Below are 21,858 nucleotides of genomic sequence, written 5' to 3' on the forward strand. Positions count from 1 at the left end.
TGCATTTAGTATCTAATCTGCTGCCTGCCAACATAATATAATACAACTGTACATTGAAAATAATTATCACAGTATTAAAAAAAGATCTTTTGATTACTTCTTATGGATTTATAAATGTTAGTCTGATACTTGCTGTCTGTAGACTGGAGAAGAAAATGTGCGATTTTCAAGAAACAATTTAGGCTAATGTTTTACTATTCAAGAAAAAATCTCATTGTTTTCTGTGAACCTATTTGGGTTGTGCTGTTGTATGAGAAGATGATAACGGAAGTAAAGCTCAGTATTAGAAAACAAGATTCTGGCAATAGACAGAAAGCTGATAGGAGGGTCTCTGTAACAAACTAGTTCTTTTCAGTGTGTTGTATAGGAAATGTCAAGTATAAGGGTAGGATATACAATTACTTGGCAGCACAACTATCTGATTCTTTTATTTTCCTTGTCTGAAATTAAAATGCAAGTTTCTGTAATAAAAAAAAAAAAATTGCAAAAAAAGTTAAAAATTCAAGTAATGTGCAATCTTTGTAGTATAAAAATATTTGTTTTCAGCAGGTCTGTGAGTATCAAATAACAAAACTAGTAGTAAAATTTACAAAAAAGAGCTTTGTTTAAGAGTCCCCGTAAAAATATATAAAATATCTACAAACATATTCTTTTACAGATTTTTACAATGATTTTTAAGACACAACTTGGTGAAGTGAATGAAGGGCACTTGGTGTCATCTTAAGGTGTGCATTGTTCAGTAGGCTGGAAGGTCACATTGTGACACAACACAAATCAGCAGTGCTCGACCCCAGGGGAGGGCTGCCTGTACATTGCTGACTCCTCCAGAGCAGAACCATGCTATTTTCATGAATTCATGAGTCTGTTAGCTTAGGCAGTCTCCTTTGCAATGTATGGACCTGTGAATCCGTCCGTCACTTTCTGCTGTGTTCTCTCTTGTGATGTCCTTTTCATCCACCGGAAAGGAGTCTTGCTTATGCTCTTATTTTTGGCACTGGGTGCTTTTATTTATCATAGATCCCGACAGCACAGCTCTATAGTTCATTATTTATATCATGAAGCAGTCACAAGTCTGCCAAATTAGGTAATTGCCTTAGCAATGATACATCCTCGACCACCACAGTTGTGCTCCTCTGTATAATCCCAGATGTTCGGGAAGTCACAAGCTTTGGGGCGAGGGGTTCCTGGTCTGTAGAAGCCTTCACAATCTCCTGATGATTCAAATCGAAGTTTCATTACTGCCACTGTTCATGAAAAGAAAGGAGCATGCAGGATTTGGGTTAAACACATATCATATTATTACTGAATGTTAGTTTACATGTCATGCATGTCACAAAAGAGGAGAGAGGACAAAGGAATACTCATATCTAACATGCAGAAACAACCCTGCCACCATTTCAGTGCATTCCAGTACTCATGCAAAGATAAAGTAACTTGTGGTGTTTACCAATGCCATTTGCTTTACAGAACTTTGGCCATAAGTTAAAATCTGACTTTCTGCTCCTGGGGAATCAGGTGGCTGGTAACCCTACAAAATGATAGGACAACTTTTCTGTAATTAGAACCCCTTAAATGGCTGTTATTTATTCATTTATCATAACAGAAACGGTCAGTGCACACTGCTTTATACAATGCTGCTCTTCCAAAGGACTAGCATCACTACAGGGAATCGGGTAAAGTCAGGTTCCTGTGGTCAGCAATGGGTAATAACAACCTTCCAGAGGAGATCTCTTACAAAAATGAGCAGTAGTATATCAGACTTCATGAAAGCATTACACACTCTTAGAGATCTGGGAAACATTTAAAATAAGTAGATTAAAATGACAAAATGTATGTCTACTTTTATTTTATAACTGGAAGACCAGAGTTTGGAAAACCATTTAATCACTTCAATACCAGGCACTTTCACCTCCTTCCTGCCCAGGCCAATTTTTAGCTTTCAGCGCGGTTGCATTTTAATGGCAGTCATGTAACACGGTACTCAACTGAAATTTTTATCATTTTTTTTAGACAGATCAAGCTTTCTTTTGGTGCTATTTTTTTTTTTGCTAAACGAAAGTAAAAAGACCGAACATTTTGAGAACAATTAAAGCCTTCTTCTTTGTTTCTGTTATACAGTTTTGTAAAAAAAAAGTAATTTTTCTTCTTCACTGATGTGTGCTGATGAGGGTGCACTGATGGACACTGATGGGGCAGCACTGATGATCAGGACATGAATAATCAGTGCCCTGATCAGTGTAAATGTCCACTTTAACTGGAAAGCCGCTTTCCTTTTCTCAGACACTGCACTGAGGAAAGGCAATTGTTTACATGTGTTTGGATATGCTGATCACATGGTAAAGAGCTTACATCATCGACTCTTTACCGTGATCGGTGATGCGCTGTGTTCAAGAGACACAGCTCACCATCTAATTTCTCGCTGCATGATGCCATTGCGCTGCAATGAAAAGGACTTCATATGATGTCCAGTCTGGTTTGTAAAGCCACCGCCAGGCTGTCATTCTGCTATAGACTGGATGGGAAGTTGTTAAAGTGATTGAAGGTTTTATTTTTTTCTTGTAAAATATCAAACATGTTATACTTACCTGCTTTGCACAATGGTTTTGCACAAAGCAGACCTGATCTTCCTGTTCTGAAGTTCTCCACCAGCGCTCCTGCCTCCTCCTGTCTTCCAAGTTCACCCATAGCAAGCCGCTTGTCATGGGGCACTCATGTGAGCATCGCTGCTATCAGGGCACAGCACTGGATCAAGTTTGGGCTCAGGTAAGCATTTGGGGGAGGGGAGGAGCTGTCAGTAAAAGGTTTTTTTCCCTAATGCAGAAAATGGATTAGGGTTGAAAAACCTTTAGCCTTCACAACCACTTTAATATTGAATCATAATTATTGGCAACCACTAAAAATCCATATTTAGAAGATAAGGGATTCAAAATACATCACAATAGGATTTTTGCTCCATTTGAGTAACAGGAACTTCTTTGTGCATATGGCAAGTAAGTCATATTCTGAATCAGATTCTGTTTAAAGGGTACCATAAAAAACCGAGCTTTCAATTTCAAATTGAACCCCAACTGGCCTGAGTTAAACTGAAACTTCAGATTTATTTTCAAGCAGTATTAATATCAGACCTTCTTTTACTAAATAACACTGATTTGAGTGACCTAAACTCTGTCACTCTGAGACAGAGTATAAAGCTGCTGAGAGGCATGAAGTGTGGGTACCAACAGCAGCCGCAATATCCTTCAATTACAGTCATATACCAACTGATATGACAGGCAATGTTTCTAAACTTCCTGATAATGATGAAGCTTTTCAATTTACCTTCTGCTCATTTCAATTGGCCAATGGGCCACCAATAAGCACATCATAGTGATGAAGCAATAAAATATATGTAGGTGGGGAGGTGGGGCTGGAGGAAATGTAAGCAGTGAGCTTTGACATGACCCAGAAGGGTCAGAGCTGTGCCTGTCACAATAGCCTGGCATTCAGGGGAAGCAGGGGTTACTGGAAGCTGCTACAGATATGTATGAACATTAGGGTGTCTGCACTTCATAGCTCTCAGCAGCTTTTTTTTTTTTTTTTTTTCTTAAAGTGATCCAGTTTTCTTAAAGGAAAATCATCTCTGTGCCATTTAGGAGCTGAAATTCTATACTGATTAACCACACTGACAACAAACTTGCATATTAGATTTGGCACGGATCCTGTATGAAATGCATGGCTCTATGCACATATCCCATTATATGCTCATTTATCCCTTATGCAAATATTTCTTTAGCATACTTACTCAGAATCTGAAGCCTCTCCATTTGTAGGTCCAGCTTGAATACTCATCGCCATGCCATTGACTTGTTCTCGAGAATGATCCCTTCGTGCATTTTTTATGGTTACTGCTGTGTCTGTAACTGGATGGATGCCATCATTTGAACATAGTGATGAAGTCTTTGATGAAATAGTACTTTGATTATAGTCTAATTTATCTCGTAGACGGTTTTTCAGATTTTTGTCCGTCAAAGGAGGAGGGTATGTGACTTTATTTTTCAGAATACCTGTTACAAAGAATTATTAAAAAAAAACATTTATTCATCAAGCATCACATAAGAAATGGAATCACACCCTACCATTACACGATACTTGCAATAGTATCACTATCTACACCAGGGATCTGTGGAAGCCTAGCGCTCCTCCAGAGGTTGCTAGGGGTTCCTTGAGCAAGGAAAAATTTCTGCGTCTCCGATAAGTTCTCACTGACATCAGTGGTCCTTTTAGCTATCTTTAAGGGGTAATTCTTCCCAATGACCATCACACTAATGAATCACGAGTTGTTGATAAAGTCATTTTTTTAGCAGGTTCCTCTGTGTTGAAAAGGTAGAGAAAGACTGATCTAGACAGTAGAATGCATTGAACAGTGGAAGATGATGTCTGTATACCTTAATGCTTTCTTGTATTTCTGTCTTGTAGAATAAACCTATTCTTTCCTATAGTCCTGTACACAACTGATCTGGTTTTATAGAAAGGGTATAATACAAGTACAGAAGATGTTTTACATACTATATGTTTTTTGTTATTTTATTTTAGTGTTGCGATTTTATAATCACTCTTTTCTTGTTCTTATTTTCAGACCCCTTTGCTATAAAAACTGAACATAGCAGAACTATACAAACTTCAGTAGAAGGGCTAGAGTAACAAGTGTTATCAATCATGTAATATCGTATATGTTGAAAGGGATTAACATACTCAGCACCATTTCCATCACAGGTACCTTTAGAATAAGAAGACTGAATTTACAGCATGACATGGACGAGATTCGCACATAATATATGATTGCACATCATGACTAGAAACACACTGTACAATAGAACATGAGTGAAAAAGTGTGAACAAGTCACGTATAGCCTTTGTTCTGTTCAGTAAACTTGACTCACTAAGTAAATATAATGGGCAGGACCAGCTATAAAGGGAACACATTCATCATTGTCTGAGCATTATAGATGTATTGTTATGTTTTATTAATGTTCAAGAAGGTTTCAGCTGATTCTGATGTACAAGTCTTAACAATTAGCCAGTTTGGTATGTTCAAACGTATAAGCACATTTTCATACAGAAATGTAATATATTCTCAAATGTCATTACAGCTCAGTGTATGTTATGAATTCCTCAAAAATAGAGATAATCCTGAACATTACTGCAATAAACCATGTCAGTGGTCTCCAAACTGCAGCCCTTTGCATGCCCTGATGTGGCCCTTGGGGCACTATTCCACTCATTGATGCAAGGCATTATTTCATCCTTTCATCTTATGGACAACAACGATGGGGAACTATCCCACCCACTGACACCAATGATGGGGCACTATCCCTCCCGCTGATACAAACAATGGGGCACTATTCCTTCCACTTATACCAAAGATAGCGCATTATTTCTTCCACTGACACCAATGATGGGGCACTATTCCTCCCACTGACACCAATGATGGGGCACTATCCCTTCCACTGACACCAATGATAGGGCACTATCCCTTCCACTGACACCAATGATGGGGCACTATCTCTCCCACTGACACCAATGATGGGGCACTATCCCTTCCACTGACACCAATGGGGCACTATCCTTCCCACTGACACCAATGATGGAGCACTATCCCACCCACTGACACCAATGATGGGACACTATCCCTCCCACTGACACAAACAATGGGGCACAATTCCTTCTACTAATACCAAAGAGAGGGCATTATTTCTTCCACTGATACCAACGATGGGGCACTATTTCTCCTCCTACTGACCACAGGCGGTATTTCATTTTTTTTACTCTCGCTGACTACCAAGCCCAAGGAATTTTCTACTCCACCGGCCACAGTGGGCCACTGGCCATCTTAAAGTCTGAAGGACAGTAAACTGGCTCTTTGTTAAAAACGTTTGGAGACCCCTGCTTTATGATACAAGGTAACAATGTCCAAGTATGCTTTTCTTTCTTCTGCTATTTCCTGTTTTTGCTATTGACAATGATTGGCGATTGTCAAATTCAGTTCTTAATAAATATGCCCTTCAAGGAATCATTATATAAAACAATCTTATGCTCAGGGAATCCATGTTCAAAAACAATAAAATGACCCTATTAAATACTATCAAATATTGCCCTAACACTTAATCAAGTTTACCTTTTCTCAGTTCTGGTTGTTGATTGTTGTGATTGTTGACCACCTTGCCATCCTTGGTCTGTGCTTCATTCTCCTTTTCATGAGGTATCTCTCCACAGTGATTAGCCTTGTTTTCATTATGAAGCTCCACATTCACTTTGGTCTCTACTTTCAGTGTACTTTTGCCCCCTTGATCCTCACTGTCACTGGCTGTCATGCAGTCAGCAGGCCAGTATGGTTTAACATGATTTGGTATTGAATCCACTGCAGGAAAAAATAAATACAGTTGCACATTTTAATAACCTCTTTTGTACTACAACTGTGCAAGAATTCATGAATTGTCAGAGCAGGTGGTCTATTTTACTGCATGCTAGTGCTGCAAGACCAAAAAAAAAAAAAGTACTGCTTATGTGAATTATTCAGTAACTGCACTTCTAAGACGTGTATATACATGTACTTGAGGGCGTTTCCCCTTTTAAAATTAAAGTGTAAATAACCCTGTCCTCCAAGGTAGCAAAAGTTATTTCTTAGGATCACCACATTTTTATTTACTCACTGCCTTAATCTCTCCCCCCCCCCCCCCACTTTAGTGCTCTACCTACATCTCCTCTCCCGTAGTCTCAGCAAATCTTAAACCAATTACAGTTCATGAAATCATGTTCCCTGGAGATGCTCTCTTTTGCAGGCTCCCTAGCACCACTTCTACCTTCTTCATAATTTTCCCTGTCCTCCATAGCTGCACAGTTGCAAGCAATGTCTGACACTACAGATTTAAACAGAAGGTCCATCAACTCGGCCTGTTGATGGGGAAACCACTGGGGTCCAAAGTATTTGGCCATGAATGTGCAAAGAAGGACTAGAAAGATTTTGAAGCAAGTCTTGCAGTGTCAGGCAGGCTGCATCTCTTGGGAACTATTTTCCAAATAACATGTTTCAGATTTGCTTATACTCGGAAGGAGGAGAAAGTAGAGGTACAGTTCTGCATAGCGCCAATACCCTTTAAGTAACTGAGAAAATGGTCATAAGATTTAAACAGCTATTTACCTTTAGGCGTACTATGCACAGGCCCACGCTCATTGTTTTTAGGGCTGGTTGGTTTCCACTGCTGCTCTTTTTCAATTTCTTCATCTTCACTATCCGAAGAACGTGAAGAAGCATAAGAGCTGCTGTGTTCATCAAGAGATAACTCGCTATCAGAGTCAGAGTCATGTCCTAAAGAGATTTGTACAGTAAGTATCAAGAAAACCAGGCATATCTATTTCTTTAATGTAGACTAGGCTAGGAGCCTCACCATGGGCGCGTGTTCGGTTTCTGTGGAAATGTGCAGTATCCACCTCTGTAACACCAGCACGGGTCTGTCCTGAAGACATACTGAGCTGAGCAGCTTCATCCCTGTATTAGAAAATAATCAGGAAATAGTACAACTAAAAAAAATGCATTTCCAAACCACAAGAAGTAGCCATCAATGATTATAACAGATGGAAGGAAGTTAAATCAGAACATGCACTGAATTGCTGAACACAAGCAAGCAGCAAAGAAAGAAATATGTATTAGGATATTTTATATAGATGTTTAGTTGAAAAACAGGCTTTTTTTTTTGTGACTTTTTTATTTTGATCCGTGTATTTGTGAGATATCTGAAAGTGATGCTAATACAATACTGTTCTATTTAGGTGCAAAAACAGCTCCAGGGTGTGACAAGCTTCAACAAAACTATGCTACCAAGTTCAAATAAAAACACTTTTCCTCAGCTCTCCACTCTTTACACCCACAGACAGTAGTGTACTGCGTATGACTTCATAGGTTAATATATCACACAAAAAAAAATAAACATTTTTTTACTCAAAACTCTACCTGGATACATATATGATTACAATGAATACATTAACATAACAAAAACATCCTAATAATAAAGAACATCCAAGGAAATGGTGTTCATTAAATAGGATTTCTGCTTTCTCTTTACAAGTTTGGTGGTATTATGAAATATTTCCCATAACTGAATTGGAACTGTAACAGTTCAATACGGGAAATATAGTGAAACCAACACTACCATCCTTACTGGGAAATCTATTAACCTTGTTTGAAATTTCTATCCAGAAATGGATGTTCCGCTAGGGCTGTGCTGTAAACTGAACAGTGCCTTGGATTAGGGTAGGTCATATGCAAAAGTGGGATTTTTGACTTACCGTGAAATCCATTTCTCTGATGTTCATTGACAGACACAGCTCCTTATCTTCTTGACCATTGGGTTATACTGCCCCCCCTACAGGCCTAACACACTAGGCAGGAAAAAGCTTGACTACGCCTATGGGGCAGTCCCAGGGGGTATACTCCCACTCTCAGCTATAGGAACTCAGTTTTGTTACAAGCAGTGTTAGAAGAAAGCCAACTCCATAGAGGGGTGGGTGCTGTGTCCATCAAACAACATCAGAGAAATGGATTTTAGGGTAAGTCAAAAATCTAATTTTCTCTTTCGTTCAGTGATGGACACAGCTTCTTGTCTTCTTGACCATTGGGACATCCCAAAGCAGTGTCAAACATGAGGGGTGGGAACAGCAGGGAAAAAATTCCCAAGGCTAAACCGTAGCCAACCAAGTAACATGGAGCTCAACCATAAACAACCGCAGCTCACCTGAAAAAAACAATACACCCTCAAAAAGGACCAGTTCCTCCAAACAGCAGCCTGCAAAACCTTACGGCCAAAAGAAGCATCCACAGATGCCAACACATTCAACTTTGTGAAAGTGTGCACAGATGAGCAGGTGGGGGGCGGCCTTGCAAACCCGCATCACTGACGCCTGATGACAGAAGGCCCAGGAAGCACTAAGCACCTGAGTAGAGTGTGCCTTAACAGGGAAAGGAGGAACCTGACCCTTAATTGAATAGGCCTGAATCATTGTCTGATCCATCTGGAAATGGTCGCAGCAGAAGCAGCTAACCCTTTTCAAGGTTGATCCGGGAGTACAAATAGTGAGTCTGACTTCCTAAAAATCTCTATAGCTGCCAGGTACACCCTGATTGCCAGAACCACATCCAGGGAACGCAAGGCAATTTCCTTAGGATGTTTAGGCCTGGGACATAGGGAAGGCAACACAATGTCTTCATTCAAATGGAAATCAGAGAAGACCTTTGGAAGTAACGACAGGCAGGGGCGAAGAACCACCTTATCTCCGAACCACCAGGTAAGGTGAACGACAAGACGCCGCCAGCCCCGAAACCCTGCGCACAGAAGTAATAGCCACCAAAAAGGCCACCTTCTGGGACAATGTAAGCAGGGGAACCTCCCAAAGACTTTCGAAAGGAGGATTCTGAAAAACTGACAGAACCAAATTGAGGTTCCACGGCAGGAATGGAGACCGCACTGGAGGAGTCAAGTGTCGAACTCCCTGGAGGAAGGTACGCACCAAGGAATTTATGGCCAATGGACATTGAAAGAAAACCGCTAAGACCGGTGTCTTCCAAGTACAATGGTAGATCTTCCTAGAGGTTTAAAGCCAGCGACTATAAAGCAGGATGGAAGATTGAACCTTAGAACAGCAGATCTTGTCTGAGAGGAAGTCTCCAAGGAGCATCGGCGACCAGCCATACCAGATCGGCGTACCATGACTGGCGAGGCCAATCTGGAGCCACCAGAATGACCAGAATCCCTTCCGCCTCAATCCTGCACAGGAGTCTTGGCAGAAGTTTGAGAGGGGAGAAGGCATAAACCAGACTATACTGACTCCAAGGGGCCACTAAGGCGTCTGTGGCGTTGGCGCAAGGATCCTGAGATCGTGCCAAAAACCTCTGTACCTTCCTGTTGAGACGAGAGGCCAACAGGTCCACTTTGGGAGTACCTCACTGGAAACACAACTGATGAAACACCCCTGGACGAAGCGACCATTCCCTTTGGTCTAACTGTACAGCAGAGAGGGCTGAAACGAATTGTTCTGCCCACCCTGAAAGACCGGCTACTTCCCGAGCCCCCAGGGCTTTTCTTGTGCCCCCTTGGCGATTGAAATAGGCCACGGCTGTGGCACTGTCTGATTGAATGCGTACCTGACACCCCTGAAGACGAATTATCCACTGATCCAGACAAAGTCTGATCGCTCTTGAGTTCCAGTACATTGATTGGCAGCCTGGACCCTGGAAGAGTCCAGATCCCCTGAGCACAATCTGTGCCGAGGATGCCTCCCCACCCAGACAGGCTGGCATCAATGGTGACAGCCATCCAGTACAGGGGGAGAAAGGATTTTCCCTGTCGAAGTGCCGGAGAACAAAGCCACCAGATCAGGGACCCTCTCGTACCCCAGCTCAACAGGATCAGATTGTATAGAGACTGGGGATTCTTGTACTAATTCACCAGGATCTCTTTTTGCAGAGATCTTGTGTGGAACTGTGCAAATGGAACTGCCTCGAAGGTAGACAGCATCAGGCCCTGCACCTGCGTGCAAGCCCTGAGGGATGACTGTCTGCTGGACAACAGAAGCTGAATTGCCTCCAGCAATTTCTGGAGTTTTTCCAGAGGAAGAAACACTCTGGCTGAGGCAGAGTCCAGAGTGAGACCCAGATAGTCAAGTTGTGTGGATGGAACCAGAGCAGACTTCTGAAGGTTCAGAATCCAACCGAAACTAGAGTTCACAGAGTAACCTCCAAGTTATCCATCAAAGCAGCTTGTAGAAGATCTTCCAGGTACCCCAGTACCGCGATCCCCCGCTGACGCAAAAATGCTAGTGCCGGGGATAACACTTTCGTGAAGGCCTAAGGGGCGAGACCAAAGGGTAATGCCACAAACTGATAATGCTCCTCGCCCACGGCAAAGCAGAGGAAGCGCTGGTGACCGGCACATATTGGAATGAAGGTAGGCGTCCTTGATGTCGATAGAAGCGAGAAAATCCCCTGATGTAGGGACGCCACTACCATGCGAATGGACTCCATTTGGAACTTCTGTACCCGCACAATGCAGTTTAGCTCCTTGAGGTCCAGAATTGGATGTACCTTGCCTTCCTTCCTGGGAACTGTAAATAGGTTTAAGTAAAACCCTGAAAACATTCAGAAGTTGGAACCTGGGACAATCACCCCTTGAACTAACAAGTGTTGCACTGCGCCAAAGAGACCCCGTAAGCGATCTGGGGACGAGTGCAGGTTGGAAGTGAAGAACCTTTCTAGAGGAGAAGACCGAAAATCAATCTTGTAGACGGACCAAATTACTTTGTGGACCCACTTGTTCTGTACCAGGGAGGTTCATGGATCTGAAAACCAGCAAAGACGTTCCCCCACCCCCGATACAGGTGAGGGCGCCTCTTCAAGCAGAGGAAGTCTTGTCCGCAGGGTCTGGAAGAACCCACTCGTGGCTTGCCAGACAAGTTCTTCTTGGAACCTCAGTTGGAGGCCCTGAAGGGCTTAGATCCCTTGTCTTGAGATCCTGAGGGACGAAAAGGCCTCTTATGAGCTGAGAAGAATGGCCTTGCCCTTGGAAGCCTGCGGAAGGAGAGTACCCTCCCCCCCCTCCCGTGAGGCCTTTAATGATGTCATTCAAAGAAGCTCCAAACAGGCAATTCCCCACAAATGGGAGATCAGATAGGGCCTTCTTAGATGTCTGGTCCGCAGACCAGCATTTCAGCTAGATAATACCCCGAAGGACCACTGCTGAAACAGACAGTCTAGAAATCAAAGGAGCTGCATCCAAAGAGGCATCACAGACAAACTGTAGCCCCTGGACCAACTGATCCGCCAGCTCTGCAAAGGCAGGGGGAAGCTGTTCAGCAATCAGCGCATCCACCAGTGCCTTTTCATGCGTGCTTAGAGGAGCAGAGGAATCATCCTCACCATTTGAGCACGCAGGGTTTGTGGACGCAGACCCAGAGGGGTAACTCTCATCCGCAGCAGCCAAATCAGATCCAGGATCTGATGAGACAGATAAAGCAGGTGAAGGGGGGGGGGGGGTGATTTTTGCTAGCCCCTTTTCCCAGGACCAAATCCACCTTGGACACTAAGGACTCCAGGACTGCCGTTAGTGCAGTCAGGGATTGTTGGGACCCGGAGGGCTCAGCAGCCTTTGCGAGGGGATCAGGTGGGGAAATCCAGGGATTCCATTAGTGAAGAGGGGGACCCACACAAAAAAAGTGTATAACACAGCTAGGGACAACCCCAATGCGCTGGCGGCACCACAGGGCCCAGCACAGAGCACTACTGCTGCTATAGCAGAGAGAGGAAGAGAGAACCTCACAAAAAAACTCACCACCACCAATCAGGCACTTACAGCCCAAAGCTAAAGTGCACACCATGCAGCGATCAGGAGGAAAAAGATCCAGGAGTCAGCACTAAGGGATGAGGAGGGGCTCCCTCCCCTGAAATCACTGCCCAAATAGCTTCAAAAACAAGGCCGCCGCTATTTTCATGGAGAAAATCACAAGAAAATGGCTGCCAATGCTACACAAACATGGCCCAGGGGGGACTGCAAGAGCTCCGAACACGATCCCAGCAGGAAGGGGGGCCCTGGCAGAAGCCCCCAATAGGTACAGCCCCCTCCCAAAAAAAGTTGATTGTCCGGTCTGCAGGCGGCATGCTCCCCCCACCCCCATCACCAGCTTGACACACCAGACCGACCTAAAAGGTGTGGCCAGATGGAGGGGGTAACAAGTCCGCAGAGGACCACTGAGAAAAAAAATGGGGGGACGCTGCATGGGAGGGAGGGGAACCCGGGGGTCCGACTGTCCCAGGGAGGCACCCATGTCCACCCCAAAACCCTCCAGGGGTAGAGAGGGGACAGCTACTTAACATAGCAGGAACAGGGTGGGCACCGCTCCTGACAGACCAGCACTCCATCGGAATGGGGGGGGCTGTCGGCCAGGAGAAACGCTGCGACTCAGGCCAAGGCCAGGTCATAAGCGCCCCCGCGAGATGTTTAAATCGCAGGCTAGCCCCCATCCAGTGGGGCTATGTCGTGGCCGACCTAGCGGGGAACTGAGGCCTTCACACGTTCGCTGGCCAGACTGGGGGGACCCTCTGGATCTAGATTATCTAGTTTTTCACCAAGTCTGGCAGTTGATTGTAGATTCTCACAGGAACAAAATAAAGATAGGAAAAAGTTAAATTTAAAAGGAAAAAGAAAATTGTCAGGACCAGAGATCCCAACAAAGAACTAGGTCCTTACTAGGCAGGAAAAAAACCTATAGTGCGTATAGCTGAGAGTGGATGTATACCCACTGGGACTGCCCCATAGGAGTAGTCATGCTTTTTCCTGCCTAGTGCCCTACTCCTGTAGGGGGCAGTATAACCCAATGGTCAAGAAGATAAGGAGCAGTGTCTATCAATTAATGAAATAGAAAGTATAAATTAAGCTGCCCATACATGGCTTGAAGTGCAGCCCATTCAGCAGGGACCTGCCAACTTCTAATTTACATATGGGCACTGTGGTTGTACAGAAGTTGGTCTACCGATCGACTTCTGTACAACTGTCCTGTCTGATTTTACCTGCTCAATCAGCACACCAGCCCATGGTCTGCAGCATTGATCAGTGTATTTCGAGGGTGGGGAAGTTTCCCTGTCAGAAATCAGAGATTCGGTGAGTAGGATTTCCCTCATCAACATCGAGTGTGTGTTTGGGAGAATCTGGTCAGTTTTTTGGGTTCAGTCCACTGGTTGAACTAAAAAAAAAAAACTGACTAATGTATGGGCTGCCTAAGTGGACATGTTTAGAAGGGGGTCTACAAACATTATTCCTCTTTATCATATCCTGGCAACTAATTGCCATTTCAACCCTAATGTGCAAAAGAACAATTCAAAGAAAAGTATAAATACATTGTCAAATCACAGCTTAGAAAATCCAGTTGGAGACATGAATTTAGATATTTTTGTGCTGATTGCAACCACTTAGCAGCTAAACAGGCTATCTAGCCTGCATGTAAGGGCAGTAGCCCTGTTTTTCCTTCCAGAGTGTTCATAATTATACATCTATGTACATTAGGTCAAAAAGAAGGATGTGCTTGTGTTAGATTTACTTTGCTGTAGTGCCAGGCGGTGGGAAAGCTAGCCATGCAGAAAGCAGAATTTATCCTTTTGTTAAATGCTGAAAGATTTGATAGCAATATCTGCAATTTTACCTGAACACACTGGGCTCTCTGTAGCATGAGAACGTCTAATAGCAGCAGAAAACAAAATTATGTTTTTGTACTGACATTCAGTACTTTGGGAATATTGCAAGGTGTATTCTCATGAAACTATTTTTGGTCTATTCCTTGAAAGAAAGACAGCCAAGCGCCATGCACCCACCACCGCATTACCTGAGGATATAAGCAAGGTAGCTATTGTGGCTCTTGGCTGACCTGACGGTGCTCTCCAAGGAGACTGTGGACTCTCCAATACCCGTTCTGTACATGTTCGAATCATCCATATAGGTGTTGTTGCAGTTTAAGGTTCGCTAGAGAGAAAAAAAGGACATCCATAAATAAGCGTCTACATTTTTTCATTAAATAAAAAATCTGACATGTCTATGAAACCTAATGAAGCATACAATCACCTTTGTTCTCAAAGGCAGATTTTACCTTTTCTGCACAAAAGTTATTGCAAAGTATTTTATTTAATAGCAATATCTTATCTTCTCATTAATGCTATAAACATGCTCATTAAAACACACGGGGCAAGGATCCTAGACCCTTGCTTCCCGTTAATATGCTCTTGTTAGCACACTGTGTCCAAATGATTTAAAGAAGGACGCACAGTAACTGAATAGCAAACAACCAAAAGTCAGCTTGCATATTTTACACTCACTGCACAAAAAGAGCTGTTTAATAGGCCAGCAGTATTGTTAGGGGTTTTTTCTCACTGCAAAGCAAGTCTACAGCGTGGAGATACACCGCTCCTTCATTCAGATTACAATGTCAGCATATCTTACTGTACATTTATGATGTGCACACTCATTATGTGCAAAGTATTCCAAGTAATCCTATTACAAATACCACATGACTACTAAAAGCTAAATACCATAAATCCACTGCTATGTGCAGACTATTTTTTTTTTCTCTGAAAAAACTTTAATACAAGAAAAATATTTGTTAAAAAAAAAAAAAAAAACCACCACAAAAATAAAATAACTTTTACTATTTAGTATTTTTAGGTCCAATAAAAAAAAAAATTGTACCAAGGGGAAGGCAATGTTTTGGAAGGAAATCAATTTAACAACACCTAGTATAGTATGTTTTTATCACTGATTGTTTTTAAAATATTGAAAATAATGATAGAGTCCACATTGCATATCATAAGAAAAACTTTGTTTACTATACTCTGTTGGGGTAAAATCTGCTCCTCCAGGAACTTACTGAACCCTCTAGGTCAGCCTTTCTCAACCTTTTCAACACAGAGGAACCCTTGAAAAAAAGAGTTCAGGTCTCAGGGAACCCCTGCTAAAAAGGACTATATTGTACTCATGATACAGACCATATGCCATCTTTATATGAAAGGTAAAAAAACTTAAAAACAGGAAAAAAATTCCAATGGACCAGCAGCAGATTGACAGATTTGTGAATCTCTGCTGGTTCCAAACTGGCGCACACTAGGTTAAATCTTAAAACTCTTCAGAACAATTTGGTCATCTCTAAATTTTGCAGGAGCAAGTACCTTTGTGAAACACAGGATAGAAATAAGACAGAAATAAGCTGGGGCACACTTAAAGGCTAAGTTCACCTTTTGGAACATGGTACATGAATGTTTCACTCATATCCCCCTCGGTGTGACCCGCACCCACTGTCACAATTTAAGAACAGCATGGCCAAGTGAGCGCTGCTCAAATTACTGCATTTTAAATTCACAGTTTCCTGTGAATAAATAAACTACAACTACCATCAGCCACTGCAGCTGACGGCTTGTAGTTGTGAATGAACTGTGAGGGCACTGATGAGGGGTTTTATAGTTCATTCACAAGCCTTGCGGCTTTCAACAGACACCCCTTTATGTAGGGGTGGGCTGAAAGCTGCAGGGCTTGTGTGAAGAAGCCTGACCATTGCACCCTTGATCCACTGATCACGGGTGCAATGCTTTCCAGTTTCCTGCAGGAAATTTGCAAAATATGTGCATTTATTAATTTTTCTTTGAAAGGCGACCTTGTCCTTTAAACATTTAAATTTTGTAGTCCATTTAAAAAAAAAAAAGCATTTCACATTCCGTATATTCATATGTACGCATTGTAGAAAAACAGGACATTTCATTATTTTCAAATGCACAGATCACAAATTCTTGTGTTTTTATCAACAATTTAGCTGTGTTACTGGAATGGTCTAATAAAACACAATAAATAATTACAGACATGTGTAAATATGATTTTTCAAATTATCATTTCAAAAACTTTCCAATTTATTTCCATAGAGCACCTATGGAGGGCAGCAGAGAGACACTAGAATATGAAGAGACAAATGTCGGACTGAACTTACTGTTAGTAATGTGGCTCTTGTAGTAGTTGTGTCATCTGCTAGGACTTTCTTTCCAGTAAAAGTGTTCTTTAATTGCTTTCTCACTTCTTTGTTAAAGATGCAGTGGAAAAAGAAGATGAAAAGTCCCTGCAGCAAATAAAAGGTGGCATATATTTAGTTGCCAATAGTTATACACACTTTCGACTTGAAGAATTAAATACAAAAATTGACAAATGCCAAATATGGGTGATACCTGGGCTAATAAATGTAGCATGTAAAAGCAGTGCACAGTGTACCCACTAATAGCAAGATTTCATCATCTGACCACATTAGTATATTAATAATTAGAATTAAATCTGTTATTGGCTGTTGGACTCCATACAGTCATTGCATATAAAACTAAGAAATATGATATATAAATACAGTAGCATGATTTCCTAAATGGATATAAGTGATAGCCTACAGTATATTGCAACCTACAAGTAAACATCACGTCCCACACTTGGCTATCTAAAGAACAAATAGATCCCCACTTTGAATTTCTCCAGTGCAGTAGGTAGTTATCAGTATAAAGATCAGTAGAGGTCAGGGGCAGTTTAAGAACATATATTACTGCTGCTGACAGAAACAGTCAGTGATAGGTAATTTAATGCTGTAGACTCAATTTAGCCAAAAGCCATTTAAAAAATATCTCACTATCGGTAGTTATAGAGACTACAGTGACCTGACTAAGGTGAGACACAGGAGACACGCATCCATATTGTGTATTTCATTTTACACCCATTTGTCCCAACCATATTATAGACAATTTGTCAAAAACATAAATTCATAGAGATCTCAAAGCAAAAATCTTTTGAACACACAATAAGTGAAATCACTTGTCTGACCTTAAGACGAGACAGCCATTGAAAATAAGTCAATCAACCAACACAGTTAAAGATAGCCAAAAAAAAGAAATTAGCACTCCTAAATGTTAGTGGATCAACAGATTAGAGCATGGTAGTTTGGTTCACGAAAGCGGATTGGACAAATTATCAGTAGAACAGATCTGTCATTATTTATCTGATAGCCATTAAAAGTATAACAAACCTAAAAAGGCACTAATACAAGTTTATAAAATATATAAAAAAAACAAAAAACTATTAATTGTTACTCTTCCTATACTAGCAATGCTTGAGGTCACTGTAGCCGTATTAGTACACTTGCGACAGAGACAATTGAGTACTGTCCGTGATACTTTTTTTATTTGCACTAACAAACAATTTTTCAGGACAAGCTTTCGGGGTATGTCCCCTTCATCAAGATCCAAGCAGTACTCAATCAGATGTCTAGCTTATCCGTCTAATCTTTTTTAGGAATACAGCACAATGGTGGTTAACTTAACTTAGTAATTAATGTGCCCCTCAAGAGCAGCCTCTCACATGTCCAATGGGCTGCAAAATAACTTTGTTTTAAAAAAATGTTTGTTGCATTAACACACAGTATAAAATGTTTTACCACACATTTTACCACAGTGTTACCAGTACATGTGATGGTGCTGACCAATCAGAAGGTATGGAATGTCTACGGACACATACAGCCAGCTCAGGAGCAGGCCCGCATGAGTGCCCCCATAGCAAGCGGTTTCGCAGGAGGAGTTAGAGGGCCCTGCTCAGTAGAGCTTACAATCTAGAAGTAACATGTTTGTTATTGAGAAAAAAAAAAAGGGCGGTTTACAAATCACTTTAACTGTGCCCATGCTGGGATTTGGCCATGCATCAGGAACTGTTGCTTATTTCAGGAACCAATGATAATCACAAACAATGATATAAATTGTATTTGTAATTATTAAGCTATCCAAAGCATTTCCTAGGGAAAAAAGGATAGAAAGAAACAAGCATTGTAAGGCTGGGCTCAAACTGGTGTGATCACAGACAATGCATGATCAGCCTACACCTTTAAGAAAGCCTGGGAGGCGCAACATGTGAGGTGGGCGATGACTGTATCACGCAAGGTGGAGCTGAGGACGCTGTGTCTCCATACTATACTGAAATGCTGTTTTCATACTGATGAAATATGAGTCTGTTTTTACGTCAATAAATTTATATCTTGAGCGATCTAAAATATTGGATCTTCCTTTTACTTCCCATATATGTGTTCCTTTGCTGTGTCCCTATGCTAAGGATTTTAAGACTTGAGCTGCGGGAGTAAAAGTGGAGTGTTCATTGATCCTCACATTAAATGCTTGTATGACCTTCCCTGTTGGGTGAGGTCCATTCTAACAGGTGAGAAGCCACCCAAAGGGGGATTATTGAAGAGGATGTGTGGTGTTTGGGATTTTACACACAACTACCATTTCTGATGCACTAACTGGAAATTTAAATGAATGCACCTTATATTTTTTTGCATGAACTGGACTGCATATGGATGCACTTTATATTTTCTTTGCATAAATTGGGCTACATTTTAGCACTCTATATCTATTGATTTTGCACTGGACTGATTGATTATATATAATTTTAAACTATTTGCTTTGTTGCACATATTTGTTTACATATTAGGTTTTCATAATTAGGGATAGCTGTGGGTTATGCACTATTTTGAATATATTTGAAGATTTTTGATTAATGTACTTTATTAATAGATAGCGCTTTACCAGTTTTTGGTTTATTGAGTTTTTATTTGCATTAGTGAATGCTTTTTGGTAGGAGCTGCTATCTGTAGATACTCTTGGAGGATTTGGTGGACTTTAGTAAAGTGGATTAGTGCAGGAAGTCACCCATTTGTTTATTCGCACCGCATTGCACAGTTTGTATGGCTGATTTCGCATAGCATTCGGACCAAAGTGGTACAGGACCCTTTTTTTGGTCTGCACTGGAATCAGATCGCATGGGTGTTTACACTCATGCAATCCAATTCCTATCCAATTTCACGGTTCGCACTGCGATTTGCAAACTGATTTAGGGGGGTCATTAACTTTACATTGATACCCGCAGCGGTTTGCACAGAGCAGTGCGAACTGCCTGCAAATGAGATGCGATGCGATGCGGGAACCCACACTGTAATCGCGCCGGTTTCAGCATCACACAAATGTGAACCGAGCCTTACTGCTTCCAAGCATGACAAATACTAATAGCTAATACGGCTACCTACATCTACAGGTGTATTTACAAACTTTGCATAAAAGCAAAAAAGTTTCATATATTCACATAAATGTCATAATAATAAAATGAAATTGTCCTAAAATGTAAGTCCTTGTTTTTTGGAAGACATGAGAGGGGGTGTTATAAGAATAGAGACAAAGTAATATAGAACCAATACTGTATTTAAAATCTTGGCCTGGGCAAGACTGAAGGCACAGCAAGCTAAGAATAAATACTGAATGCTAGTCTGCCTGTGGCAACGTTATTAAAGTCATCAATATTTAAGTAAGAGATGCTACTTCTAAGTAAAGTGGGTAATCTGATGCGGTGCTAAGGTTATAAAGTCTCTGATGTAGTAGAGGAGGATGTGCTACAAACACTGTCATTTCACTTATTGCAATAAGTGCTGCTATTAAACAATACAGTAGGCAAAGAGATTTTTTTATTTTTTTGCATAACCATGTAAACAACATTTCTTCATCAATACCGTTTACACTAGAGATATGTTTTATGTTAATGAAGAAAGGTTACCTGCATACAGCTGAAGATGGCAAAGAGGTAGTGAAATGTCATAACATCGCTGTTGACTGCCATAAGCCCCAATAACCAGGTGGTACTGACTAGAAGCAGTAATAGGAATGCTGTTCTCAGTGTAGAGCTAAAGGTCAGAATAAAATCCTGAGTTAGAGGTGTGCATATGGACGCATTATATTACAATGGCAGAAAAAAACATAGTCCAGTATACAGTTAGCAATAAGCAGTGGTTGCATATGGATGCATTGTATTACAATGGCAGAAAGAAACCTAGTCCAGTATACAGTTAGCAATAAGCAGTGGTTGGTACGACACTGTAGCCATACAACTTTCTCTGTAAAGGGTTAAGATTGTTAACATATCTTTTCTAACTTACAGAACTCCAGTTTTCTCAAACATTCGTTGCCTTCGACCACAAGATGTTTTCGCAGCCAGTACAAAAATGATTATATTTATCTGTAATGAAATGGTACATCAACAGTTATAGCAAATTTAACACTTATTACTGAAAACACTATTACCCCATTCAAGACCAATAAACCATCGCCAAGATGGAAAGCCTACCAAGATCATGTCCAAGAGCCCCTTTCATGTCCATTTTGGTGAGACATGCATGTATTATCAAGTTAAGAAATCTTTCAGATCACATTCAAATGAGCACAGAGGCCTGTACAGTGTATAAGAGCCATTTGTTTATGTATCTGGAGCTGCATGTAGAAAGCATATGTTAGTTAATAGAGATACAGCAGCTGTACAGACGCGCTTATACATCTGAGTTTGACAGAATGCACTGCCTCAAGCACCACTGCGGCATTGACAAACGTGGGCTACCTGCATGCAGCTCCTCGCTGTTCTGGATGCAAAAACAAACAGCTCTTGCATACTGCAGGCCCCTGTGCCCATGTGAATGAGCCTTTAGATCCCCCCCCCCCCCTCCACTGGCTGTACCTATTTTTAAAAAAAAGACACGGCCGAGCAGGGCTCCGCCAGCATCAATAATACAGAGTTCTGAGAATGGAAAACTACAAGTACGGACAGCTGCAAAGGCTTGTAGTTCTCAATGAACTACCATGTCTCTTTCTGTGGGTATCTGCCTGCCTGTACGAGCAGACAGATACACTGATAAGTCTGCAGGAGTCCTGCACAGCACCCAGCACCCATGATCTGCTGATCACCGATGCAATGCTTTACAGGCTCCTCGTAAAAAAAAAAAAAAAAAAAATAAATGCACATTTTTTAACCTGCAAAAAGTTGTGCATTTGTTTATTTTTTTTTAAAAGTTGAACTTATCCTTTAAACTTCAAGATAGGGAAACTTTAATATTATTCATTGCAGTTGGGTTGCTTCCACACTGCAAGGGTTAACTGATCGTTTTGTCTAGGGTAGAGAAAAAGCACTTTTTCTGTGTCCTCTAGACCTAAAAGAGCAATTAATCCTTGCATTACAGGCACAACCCCACTGCAAGGGATAATTTTAAAGTTTCCCAGGTTTAGACTTTAACTGCCAGAAGTGTTATACTACACCAAAACTTTCATTCTACCTCAAATTATTGCATTTGTTATTATAAAAAGCCAGTGAGAAGAAGAACTAGTAGAAGCACTTGTAAAGTTGACCAATCATTTTGTATTTTACATATTATAACTTCATGATCAGCGTAACTTGGTGCACGGCAGGGGTGTGT

At 41.4% G+C, this 21,858-nt stretch overlaps 1 protein-coding gene across 5 annotated transcripts in view; it reads right to left on the reverse strand.

Moving 5' to 3' along the window:
- Positions 1-999: 999 nt before the first annotated feature.
- CELSR1 (cadherin EGF LAG seven-pass G-type receptor 1) overlaps positions 1,000-21,858 on the reverse strand; it is a 248,525-nt gene continuing 227,666 nt past the window's right edge. The window contains exons 27-35 of one of the 5 annotated variants that reach the window (XM_082257090.1): positions 20,554-20,633; positions 20,175-20,301; positions 16,543-16,668; positions 14,443-14,537; positions 7,425-7,525; positions 7,178-7,345; positions 6,155-6,397; positions 3,782-4,043; positions 1,000-1,244 (exon numbers count right to left, since the gene is read on the reverse strand). In XM_082257090.1, coding sequence (XP_082113216.1) covers positions 1,220-1,244; positions 3,782-4,043; positions 6,155-6,397; positions 7,178-7,345; positions 7,425-7,525; positions 14,443-14,537; positions 16,543-16,668; positions 20,175-20,301; positions 20,554-20,633 — 1,227 coding nt within the window. In that variant the 3' untranslated portion in view covers positions 1,000-1,219. Of the gene's footprint in view, positions 1,245-1,265; positions 1,529-3,781; positions 4,044-6,154; positions 6,398-7,177; positions 7,346-7,424; positions 7,526-14,400; positions 14,538-16,542; positions 16,669-20,174; positions 20,302-20,553; positions 20,634-21,858 lie in introns of those variants that run through there. The other 4 variants (XM_082257088.1, XM_082257087.1, XM_082257089.1 and 1 more) reach the window with 4 other exon arrangements.

Source organism: Pelophylax lessonae, assembly GCF_965119305.1.
Source record: "Pelophylax lessonae genome assembly, chromosome: 4".
Lineage (NCBI taxonomy): Eukaryota > Metazoa > Chordata > Amphibia > Anura > Ranidae > Pelophylax > Pelophylax lessonae.